We start from the raw sequence: 12092 nt of genomic DNA, 5'->3' as shown, positions 1-12092 counted from the left end.
GCCACTCCAGACTGGGAGCGTCCTCCTGTCTGCTGTGCGGGGGGGGCTGATATCAGGGTGTTCTCTCCCCCTGCCTGTCTACCCAATCTCCCCTGAGCTGGGGTGACGGGACAGAGGGAATCTCTGTGCTGCTGCCTCTCTGGGTCCAGCAACAGCTGCTTGTGTGTGAACAAGCCTGCAGATGCCTGACCCTGAGTGCTTTCTTAAAGAGATAGTGCTCTCAACACACACACACACGGACACACACACACCAGACACACACACACCGGGCTTCCTACATCCAGGTCACTTCCCCGGCTGGGCTGAGGCATCAGCAGCTGCTGCTCTCCTGCCCTCTCCTACTGGGGAAAGTGACCTGGATGAAGGGAGCCCTGGTGTTGCTTCTCGCTCCCCACACACACACAGCACAGGGCAAAGGAGCAGCAGGCCAGTGGGGGAGCGAACAGCGATGCCAGCTGCCCTGACACTGCATCCAGGTCAGTTTTCCCATGTGGGTGCAGGAAGGGGATGTAGAGGTTAGGGGCACAGGAGGGGCAGGGGTTGGGGTGAAGAGGACACAGTGGAGGAGTTAAGGGCGCAGGAGGGAGGTGCAGGGGGTAGGAGTGAAGGGCGTTCAGGGATTAGGGGCAGGGTTGGGGGGGCAGGCGTTGGGGCACTGGAGAGGGTAGGGGTTGGGGTGAAGAGGGCACAGTGCAGCAGGAGGGGAATGCAAGGGTTGGGGTGAAGAGGGCACAGTGCAGGGGTTGGGGTGCAGGAAGGGGCAGGGGTTGGTTTGAAGAGGGCACAGGGCAGGGGTTGGGGCACAGGAGGGGAATGCAAGGGTTGGGGCACAGGAGGGGAATGCAAGGGTTGGGGTGAAGAGGGCACAGTGCAGGGGTTGGGGTGCAGGAAGGGGCAGGGGTTGGTTTGAAGAGGGCACAGGGCAGGGGTTGGGGCACAGGAGGGGAATGCAAGGGTTGGGGTGAAGAGGGCACAGTGCAGGGGTTAGGGGCGCAGGAGGGAGGTGCAGGGGGTAGGAGTGAAGGGCGTTCAGGGATTAGGGGCAGGGTTGGGAGGGCAGGCATTGGGGTACTGGAGAGGGTAGGGGTTGGGTGAAGAGGGCACAGTGCCGGGGTTAGGGGCGCAGGAGGGAGGTGCAGGGGTAGAGGTGAAGGGTGGTGCAGGGTTTAGGGGCGCAGGAGGCACAGAGTAGGGGCGGGGGTGAGGGGAGGGTGGGGAGCCCATTGGGGCCAGTGGCACCAAAACGTAAGTTCGCCCAGAGTGCCATTTTCCCAAAGGCCGGCCCTAAGCAGAAGATAGCTACTCTTAACTTCTGCCTTTTATTTTACCCAAGGCTCCGATGTGCGACTGGCCGGTAGTGCTGACCCCATGGCAATGGGACCAGCTATTTCTCTGACAGCTCCACTGATGGAGTTTGCCAGTGCAAATGCACCAATAGACTAACCCCTCCAGTCAGGAAATATCGGCTCCCAGCCTCCAGGGGAGGTCGTTCTGGATTTGACTAACGTGGAATTCCATGTCCTGCTGCAGTTAATGGAGAATTCCACAGTTGAGGGAACCTTCCTTCTTTTCTACCCGGAGCAATGCTGGATTCTGTACAAGTGCAAGCGCTGGGAGGCTTTCGCTTCCTTAGAATAAGCTTTATTGAAAAAAAATGCTACACTGGGTTTCCCTTTGGGGAGTGTAAACAGGTTTTCCTCCCTGAAACGCAGCAGTCCGAGGATGTCGCTGGGAAATCGTCCTACATTCTGACCATTGGAAAGCTCTGGTTCTAGTAGTAAATGAACTGGCAGGAGACGTCTGGCAGTGCTCTACCTGTTTCATGGAAAATACAATTCTCTCCTCCAGCATATTCCGTGATGAAAGTGAGGAATGAGAACCAAGGGCCTGCTCCTGCAATGAGCTGCCTGCACCTGCCTGGCGCCCTGTTGAAATCAATGGGGCTCAGCACAAAAGTTTGTCGGAATCCATCTTATTGCAGGATCAGGGCCTGAATTGATGCACATCTTATCTGCTGTGAAATCATGAGCATTATAGGTGACAAGCACATCTGTTTGTCCCAAAGAACAGCAGCCACCTAGCTCTCTACTCTGCAAGGCATGCTGTTCTGTGTGTGTGATTGGGCCCACAGTGTGAACAGGAAAACACTCTAGGATTGTAGCCAGAACTCTGTGCTACATCGGTGTTGTCCCATGCACACTGCAAACCCAAAGTTGTGTTGGAATATGGACACGCCTCAGTGTGTGCTGCCCACCATGAGCAGGGACTCTGCTGCCCCGACATGCTTCACATGTTGTCATGCCGTTGGTTCCATCAGATGACCTTAAAGCGCTTCACAAAGTGTCTTTGTGATGCCCTGAAAGGGTGGGTAGGTTAAAGCATGTGGTGATGGAAGCCCCAGCCACAAGAGCCGTGCTCACCTCTGAATACAGAACCTCTTACCCTGTTTTGCATTCCCACACACTGCCTGGTCACGGCTAGCCTTAGGGGATGGTCCTTTGCCTCCCACCTGCATGAGAAGGCTTCCTCCACTAGTACAGTGGATGGTGTGAGCACCGTCTCCCTGGCAACTGAATGATTTGGCAACACCATCAGCCTAAGGGCAGTAATTGTATAGTTGCACCCAAACCCCAGGCCTGTGTGTAGCAGCTGAGAGCACTGGCCCCATGCCTAAAGGGACAGCAAGCTCCAGAGCAATTTCAAAGGGTGAGCAGCAGCAGCATTAGGAACACAGCTCTGTGCCGCTCAGAATGAATCCAGCCTGTGTCACCATTTGTAACGGTTTGTGCCTCTCTGTGTGTCTATAGATTGCACCCCCTCCATCGCTCGCGGAGCCCCTGAAGGAACTCTTCAAGCAGCAGGAAGCAGTGAGGGGGAAGCTGCGACTCCAGCACAGCATAGAGCGGGTAACGGAGAGCCGTTGGGGGATTCCTTCTGGGGCGAATGGTGCTTCTCTTCCTTCTCTGGAGAAATGAAGGGCACTCGTCACTCACTGGGTTACTTTCTCCTCTCTCCTCAGGAGAAGCTGATTGTTTCATGCGAACAGGAGATCTTAAGAGTTCACTGTCGGGCAGCGAGAACCATTGCTAACCAGGCAGTGCCCTTCAGTGCATGCACCATGCTGCTGGACTCCGAGGTCTATAACATGCCTCTAGAAAATCAGGTCAGTGGCCATCTTACCAGTGGTTAAATCGGCCTCGAAGGTCCATTTGTGCAGCTGCCGACGTGTGCTGTGCTTCTCAGAGTGATGGGTGTAGGGAAGCCTTAATGTGCTTCCCACCCAGGTACCTACAACTCCCTTCCCTTCACACTGCGACGATGTGGGAGATCTCGCAGCACGTGCTGCTGTTGACTAATCTGATTCGTTTGCCAGAGGGTCCAAGTCACAAGTTCAGCTGCCCAGTGTGTGCGTGGGGGCAAAGAAATGTGTCTGTGAATGACATCCAGGAGCCAGTGTTATAGGACTATTTAAAGGTAGCAAAGGCCCCTGATCTGTCTGCAAGCTGCAAAGCCCCCTCTGCCTCTCCTTGTGAGCAGAACCATCTGCACGTGTGAAAGGTTTATTTCCATGCAGCTGTTCCACAGTCCCCGGTTGTGTTGCACAGAGAACAGAAATCTATGAGATGACTTTCTTAGAGAAGACTGGCCTTGAAAAGCAAAACTGCGCAGCGCAGCCCACAGAGATGGGCTTTTCCCCTTTGATTCCGCAGAGTATGGCGCTGGCAAAAGCTGAGAAGAACTAGCACAGAAAATGAGTCAGACTTCAGCAGTCAGTATTATTGTTCAGCTTCATAAGAATTTAAAATTAGCTGAAGTGGGGCAGAGCGATTACATTAGCACCTCCTGCTGGCCAGAAGCTTTGTAGCTGGACCACTAACCTGCCAGAAAGCTGTCATCTCTGTAGAAAGCACCCTGCTGCATTGCAGAAGCTGAGGCCTGTGCTGCAGACAGTATAGTGGGATTCATTAGTGATCCAGCGTATTGATCCATGCATCTGATTTACCTCTCAGCGTTACCCAGGACAAAAAGAAAAAACATTATGGAAATCTCCATGTAGAAGACATTATGATCTGGGGCACAAGTTCAAGGACTCGGTGAGCTGCAGGTGTTCCGTTCTCAAAGGAAGAACTGAATGAGCTTAGTATGAACAGATTCTCAGCTCCAGCTCCATGTGGGGAAGGCAAGGAGGGGGCTTGTGTGCATAGCATCCACCACTCAGGCTGAAACCTCTAGCAACGTGCTGTGAAAGCAGCACAGAGCTGCATAGCCCATTATTCCTCCCTGCTGGTGCACTTCTGGGTACTTCAGACCCACCCCTCTTCTTTCTTCCAGGAGTATGGTGGGTTTGTATGTGTGGTGGGGAGTGGAGGGGTTTGCACCTGTCTGATAGGGTATTTATTTTATTGATATGTTTTAACGTGTAATTCCCCTTTGTGCTGTTCCCTGTGCAGGGAGATGAAAACAAATCAGTCAGAGATCGTTTCAATGCTCGCCAGTTTATTTCCTGGTTACAAGATGTGGATGACAAATATGATCGAATGAAGGTGAGAGCTGCGTGACCCTGCTGTTCCTTGGGGATTCCAGTGCACGGGGTGTGCAACATTTCCAGGAGTCAGTAGCGGATGTTGCTGATCTGTAACCTGCTTGGGATATTTTGTTTGGCATTTTAAATGTGAAATAGGGGGAGGGTTCCAGTCTCTCCTGTGACAGTGGTTGCTGCTCCAGTCAGTCAGTGCAATTCCTACAGTGAGCCAGAGGCAGGCTGTCCAGAGCAAAGGCCCTAAACCCTGCTCTCCTGCTTGGCAGTGTAAGTCATTGCTGCTGGGCACCTGGCTGTGCCTGGCTTCAGGGTTTGGCAAGCGGGATTTGTGGTTTCCAAAAATCTCTGATAAGGGCAAGGAGCCCCAGAGAGAAAGCTTTGTGAGCAGTTCTAAATGCCATACCTTGACAGCATCCGTCTGTGCAGTACACTTACACGTTCCTGTGCCATGCAGAGAGCAATCCCTGCTGTGAGCTAGGGAACGACAGGCCATCTCTGCTGTTCTGCAGATGGGGAAAATGAGGCAGACTGAACCTGCCCACGATCACACAGTGAGGCTGCGGCAGAATTCCTGACTCAGCCCTGTGCTTGTTCCTTCAGGCCACACGGTTTCCTCTTTTCCATGCTGTTTGGTCTGCCAAGCAGTGGCCAACTGCTGCATGCTGGCTGTCTGTCTGTTTGGAAGTCCCTCAGATAGACTTTCTGTCTAAGGTACTTCCATGGACCCCGCACAATCTGTAACATATTCATCCTCACAACACGGCTTGCTGCAGAGCAATGCTCTTGCCCCATTTCACAGACAGCAACTGAGGCACAGAGACAGAGCAGGGACTTAAGCCCAGGTCCCAGGCTAGTGCCCTAACCAGTGAGCCACCCCTTCCTCTCTTCCTTCCTTCATCTTTCACACAGAGGTGGAGACTGCAGGTCCCAGTGTGCGGTGTTGCACATTGATTGGGCCTGTATTACCATGTACTAGCCGAACTGCAGCACTCCATGGGCTGTGTTCAACCAGCACTTCACCCTGGCTACCTCCAGAGGTAAAAATGGTTCTAATCTGGCCTGTTGTTCTGAGGTTTTATAGCACCTTTTGAGGAGTGGGGCTTTCTCAAAATCCTGTTGGACAGACTGTTTTCCAAGCGTATATTTCCTTCCGACAAGGGCACCCAGTGTCTGCTGTGGAACCTGTCCCTGGCTGGGAATGTGTCTGTCCAACATGATAGCCGCAGACTCCATTGCCTTGCTGCCAGAGTGCAATTGTTCAGTGCACTCAAGTGATTGTCGTCTTCTCTCTTCTCTCTTATGAACCCCCGTCTCTGCTGGGCGTTGGGTTCTGGTGCAGACGTGCCTGCTAATGCGACAGCAGCATGAAGCCGCTGCCTTGAATGCGGTGCAGCGAATGGAGTGGCAGCTGAAGGTTCAGGAGCTGGATCCAGCTGGTCATAAATCCCTCTGCGTGAACGAGGTTCCCTCGTTCTACGTGCCGATGGTAGATGTCAACGATGACTTTGTGCTCTTGCCGGCATGACAATACAAAACCAGGAGACATTCTCCCTGAAAACTGGCAAGGGCGGGAGCCCTCCGAGGACAGATGCTCGAGCTCACATTCATCCTTACCACTTGCTGATGAGTCCCTGGTCAGAGGAGGAGGAAGCATCTATCGGCAGAAAACAAAACAGTAAGAAAAATAATTGCACTTTCTTCACGACGTCTCCCTCACTTCTGGACTGATCAGAGCTACGCCAGGCAGCGGGAGTGGGGGAACGCATCTCCTGTCAAACCGGTTGCTGCAGCAGAGGGCAGCCAGCCTGTACACAGCAGTGAGCGTCTGAACGGACAAGGGGGAGAGAGACTGACGGAGGCAGGGAGGAGAAAAGGTTCAAGAACAAGTGTGTTGCAGAAGCTGCTGAGCAGGGCCAGCAACCATGCAGTTCATGTACTTGTGAACATGGCGATTTCAAGCTCTTTGTTTTCCATTTGTCCGCAGATCTCCTCTTGGAGAAGCTGCAGAGGAGACGGTGGGTTTTTTATAGTTCTCGTTCCATCCTGGTTACGTCACAAATTAAAAGCAAAACTAAAAGGAAGCATCCAGCTTTCCCAGCTGCGGTTCCGGAGGTGCAAACAGCTGCGGCTCCCGACCCCGGACGCCTTCTGAGTCGTCATAAAGTAGCTGCTCGTCACCACGTTTGGATGAGTGAGGAGGCAATTGGCACGTTATGCGCACGTGACTAGTACGGTGAGTGTCTACCGCGAAAATGGTGATGGAGAGCCAGGACTTTGCCGATCATGTTTTTAATGGAGTAAAATCCATGTGGTTTATATATATTTTTTTCCTTTAATCTTGGGCATTTCGTTTCTCTTTCTGAGAACATAACTTGAAAACACTACAGAGCCAATACTCATATAAAGAAAATTGTATCCCATAAATGCTGTACAGTTTTTATATACATTAACAATGTACTTTTGCTGCCTTCTAGATAATTTATTTTGCAACACATTACTGCACAGTTGTAAATAACTTATGTACTGTAACATCACTTTCAGTTATGTGTAAAGAAATAAATAAATTAATTGAAATGATCTTTGTATGTATAGTTCACCCTAGGCAGCACTTTCCCTCTCAAGGAAAAAAATAAGGGCCAAAATGGTGTGCAGTATTTCAAACCTGTCTTCTGAGATTCAGGCCTTGCAAACTAACTCAGTCTGCAGTCCCTGTTGGGGAGATCTCCAAGCGCTGACCTCTTCTTTTAACACAGTCTAGTTTTTTCCTTTTCCCCCTGCCCTTTTGAGTTTAGTGGAGTAGTGAAACCACCTGCACAGATTCGGAAGCTGTGCGTCAGATATAGCGAGGAATGTTTGGGGGGTGGGGACAGGGGAGGAAGAAGGGGGAATCCCACCCTGACACATGCTAGCTTGGGCCTAGAGGAATTCAGAAGATGTTACTTGCACGTTTGGGCTGAGAGACCGACAATTTACCGCATTTCCACAGCCTGAGCTGCGGTACTCTGGGGAGCCAGTGACTCGGAGCCGCGTGGCTTCGGGCGGGCGAGGCCTCCTGGCAGCCGGGCGGAACTTGTAGCCATTTCTTCATTGTGACCAGCCATTCTAGTGCGCTATGAGTATTGTGAGTTCTGGATAAAGAAGCCAGTTGCTCCGTGAGTCGTGTGTGGAAATAAAGCACCACAGCTGGGAAAGTGACTGTGAGGGTGAGTTGGGGCCGAAAGATGCTCTAGGGCCGCTGCAAGGCTGCAGCCCTTGGGCATCCAGAATCACTTTGCTTGTGGGATCCTTTCTGCCTCACTTTTCAGGGTGTGGTGAATACCCTGCCAGGTGTCTGAGGCGTTAATAAGCATGCTGGGGCCTAGCTGTGATTTTTATCCAGTTCCATTGGCCCAGTACTGCCCCAGTGGCCCAGTGTCCAGGGGTACCGTGTGGCTCTGTTAGCGCTTGCTCCAAGGCTTCAGTTAGATGTGGTCAGCAGGGGATGTGCTGTGCAGGGTGATGCACACATCTTCCTTGAGCATTTTCTTGTAGTGTTGGCAGGCAGGGCTTCAGGTCGCTTCTGAGAGAGAGACGGGTTTGGCCATTAGTCATGTGTCAGTCGTAATGAGCTTCTGTGCTGGGTTACTCAGGACTAAAGTGTGCTTGATGCAGACTAGCTGATCAAGTTGGGAAAGTGTCTAATTAGAGAGAAGGGACACACCCCTACATCCCATAGGCTGTCTGGAGGCCACCTTCACCACGTCACTGGGAGCGCAGATTCCAGCCCCATCCTGTTCTGTGGGCTTCTTCCTGGTGTTTTGAACATTGCACGCTCGCAGAAGCCAGCTGTCTGTCTCTGGTTTTAAGAGAGCAAAAGCTCTTTGTTGAGGAGCCAGAACCGGCAGGAGGCATTACTCAGTTGTGTGCTTAAAAACCTCCTTTGGTACCACTCAGCCAGCCACAGCAAGGAGGGGTTTGCTCAGAATTAAGCCCTTGGGAGGGGGACAGTTTCTAGTTGTATATTTAAGGAAAGTTTGTCCTCTGGCCCCAGCTCAGCTGGGGAGCACACTGCATTGATTTTTGTAAATTATCTGTTTTGGAGTTCTGGATTTGAACAGCCCCCGTCAGGAGGGTGCTAAGTGAAATTGTAACTTCAGCTGGGATGCTGGGTGTTTCTGCTGCTGTATTGCTGAGTGATGGCACCATGGCTGGTTCCAGAGAGGACTGTATTTGTTGAGTGTGTGGCTGTCAGTGGAGTAATAGTGGAGTCCGTACTTAATGCAGCTGGCAATGTTTGTACCCAAGCACAGATGTACAGGACGTGGCTGGAGACAGATGCAAAATGCCTCTTCTGTGCCCTCTGGTCCTCGCTGACACCGATGGGCCAGCTCACTCCATACTGTCTGGGCATGTAGGTCAGCCAGCCAGCCCTGCTCCCTTTGCAACCGCAACAAGTGGACTCTTTCTGTCTGCAGTGTGAAAGTGACCCATGCAGGATCCTGCTAAAACACACTGGCTCAAATAATTCTGCGTGAAATGAACAGGAAACATGGGCACTAGCTTAGCGGGGAGTGGTGTCAAAATATAGGTACCCTGAGTGCGCTGCATCTTGTGCCCTGACGGGCTGGAGGGGGATGCATGGACTGACACACCTGGGGGCCTGTCACTTGGTTACTTTGAGGCTGTTTTTAAACATTGCCAGGTGCATGTGCTAGGTAAAGTCCAATTCAGACACCATTTAAATTCCTGTTCAACTCCCCTCCTCTCCTGGTGCTTGAGCTGCTGTGGGAGCAGGGGAGGCTTGAGGGGAGGAGCTCTGACTAATTCAGTGTGAGGGTCGCCTACAGCCTTGCTGCTCTGCTCCCCTGTCCCCTTTCCCCCGGACTGTGTGTTTTGGAGTGAGCAGCCTAGATGGCAAAGCTCTGGAGTCTGAAGCCAAGGCTCTCCCAGTGCTTTGGGATCTGGGCTGCCCACCCAGATAACACAGCAGGGTAGGGCCGAGAGCTGCAGGAGGGCTGGAGCAGGGGGAAGTCCAGAGTGGAATTAGTCTCGCATTTAGCTAGTGGAGAAACCAAAGCCCTGCTTGATCCCAGTGGAGGAGGAACAGCAGTTCTGGCACCTAGGGAGTCAGAGAAGCTGCCAAATTGGGCATTTCCCCTTGCTCAGCACTCTACATTCAAATTCTCACTCTGTCACCCACTGGCTTTTTAAACAGCTGCTGTTATGGAGTGACCTGATTACTTGAGCTGGGAACCACACAGCCTTGCAGCCTGCCGGATCACCGCTTTCCTCCAGGCTGCTTCAGAAAAGCCAGTTGAAGCACATTCCTGTAAGGTGATTTTCCCCACTAACTTATTGAATTAGTACCCTTGGCCTGTCACAGTAACTAGTTTCTTTTAACTACATTGTGTTAGTGACTTAAGAAATAAAATCCCTAGCTCCCTTCCTAAGGCTGTACGGTGAAACGGACAGGCTGTCCCTGGCCGTGTACAGCACCGGTGCTCAGCTCCATCTCACCATGCTGCTGTGGTGTGTCCACGGGAGTTTTCTCTATGCCTGTGCTGTGCACAAACCTGTCTGGGGGTATTCCCCGTGTCCTGGACTGAGTGACTGGTACAATGCAGGAGGAGGCTGCTCTGTGCTGTGGAATGTATCGATGGCCTACAGAGGGTCAGGATTTGTAGCACCCCGGGATGTATTCAAAATGTTTTTTTTATTTAAACATTGAGCCCTTTGTTTCCAGGGTTCGAGTCCTGTTGCTCCTTTTCTCTTCCTTTCAGGGCTAGGCTTTGCCTGATGCAGTGGCTGGTTTTCTCCACGGGTATTGCCAGCTAAATTGCAGCACACACTTTCCATGCAAGTGGAGGGGAATTGATAGGCCAGCCAATTCTCCTGCTCTGTGGGGAGGATACAGGAATGCTTTTCTTTCTCTAGAACACAGGAATATGGCCACAAATAACACTTATTTTTTTTTATTAATTTCAAGCCCAGTTCTTTCTTTTGTTAAATAACCATCAATTAATCTGTATAAGCATGGAGAGACCTTTAATCAGCAATTTAAAGCAACAATAGCTAAAGCGTTGTATTATCTTTGACACCTGTGCTACGTGGATTCAAGTCTCAACAGTGTAAATTTCCCTCCTTGTAATGCTTCTCTGAGACTGTATATAAATGTAAATATCTCACAGGTCAATTCACACCCTTCTATTTGTACTAGTCCAACTTGCGTAGTATGTGGGGTAAAACAGCGGCAAGATTGCGTTGTCTGTAATGTAACAATGTAATTTTTTTTTACAATGTAGTTTGTGTACATATTGTTTGGCAGTGCTGGTGCTGCCGATGCCACCGCTCTGCCGCGCCACGGCTGTCCTTTCGCTGTACGACTTCCTGCAGACAGAGACAAAGTGAATACAAATGTTATTTTCTACAGTTGCATGTACAGAGATGAGCGCCAGAGAGATGCTGTTGTCCCTCAAAGATAATGTTCGTAAATAAATTTTAAAAAAAAAAAAGGAAGGTTTGTTTGTGAATTTCTGCCAGTTCATCTTCCCGAGGCCGGGTTTTCTGTTACTGTTTCACACCCCTTTAGCTTCACTGTCCCAGGAGTGCCCAGTGGTTTCAGCTCCAGGCAACCATTCAGTGTCTGGGGCAGGGACACCATCTGTTCGTACAGCTCCCAGCACAACAGGTCCTCTGGCTACTATTGGAATACAAACAATCATCCATCCATAGGGAACTTGCCTGCGGGTAAAGTCCAGGGCAATCACAGGGGTGTGCCGGATTACTGTACCGACAGCCTGTATCTCCTCAGATAACCCCCCAACTACAGTCTCTATAAACACAGGGCCAAAAGCAGCCCCACTCAGTGGAGTTGCACCATCTTAGGCCAGCGCTGAATCTGGCCCATAGTGACCATTCTGATCAGAAGCCTAAAAGGAGCTAGCTCCCTCCACTGTCCTGATCAGCAGCTCCGTCTCTTCCTTCCCTTCCCAAATCAGGTTTTTAGAAGGTCTTCTATGCAGTCACCCCACTACAGGGAAAGAAACCAAGCCTGGGATTAAGACCCACGTGGTCCCTCCTGCTGGTGCAGTGTCCTATTGGTCGTTCCTCAAGTGCATCCACTTCTTCAAGAAGCTGCAGCTGAAACAGTTGGCAATTGCTGGACACACACAATTGAATCACACACCTGAGTCAGGTTTCAGAGTAACAGCCGTGTTAGTCTGTATTCGCAAAAAGAAAAGGAGGACTTGTGGCACCTTAGAGACTAACCAATTTATTAGAGCATAAGCTTTCGTGAGCTACAGCTCACTTCATCGGATGCATATCGTGGAAACTGCAGCAGACTTTATATATACACAGAGAATATGAAACAATACCTCCTCCCACCCCACTGTCCTGCTGTTAATAGCTTATCTAAAGTGATCATCAGGTGGGCCATTTCCAGCACAAATCCAGGTCTTCTCACCCTCCACCCCCCACACAAATTCACTCTCCTGCTGGTGATAGCCCATCCAAAGTGACAACTCTTCACACCTGAGTCAGTGTTGCACAGAGAGTTCCAACTGAGCTCACT

At 51.1% G+C, this 12092-nt stretch overlaps 1 protein-coding gene across 4 annotated transcripts in view; it reads left to right on the top strand.

Moving 5' to 3' along the window:
* Positions 1-11022, top strand: part of ANKRD11 (ankyrin repeat domain containing 11) — a 228863-nt gene extending 217841 nt beyond the window's left edge. For all 4 annotated transcript variants that reach the window (XM_084644783.1, XM_084644781.1, XM_084644780.1 and 1 more), the window contains 4 exons: positions 2808-2906; positions 3020-3163; positions 4452-4544; positions 5880-11022. In XM_084644783.1, the coding sequence (XP_084500909.1) occupies positions 2808-2906; positions 3020-3163; positions 4452-4544; positions 5880-6065 (522 nt within the window). In that variant the 3' untranslated portion in view covers positions 6066-11022. The remainder of the gene's footprint in view (positions 1-2807; positions 2907-3019; positions 3164-4451; positions 4545-5879) is intronic.
* The last annotated feature ends 1070 nt before the right edge of the window (positions 11023-12092 follow it).

This window comes from Lepidochelys olivacea (assembly GCF_965140295.1).
Source record: "Lepidochelys olivacea isolate rLepOli2 genome assembly, chromosome: 12".
NCBI lineage: Eukaryota > Metazoa > Chordata > Testudines > Cheloniidae > Lepidochelys > Lepidochelys olivacea.
The sequence above is the reverse complement of the archived record's forward strand: the minus strand, read 5'-3'. Positions and strand labels throughout refer to the sequence as shown.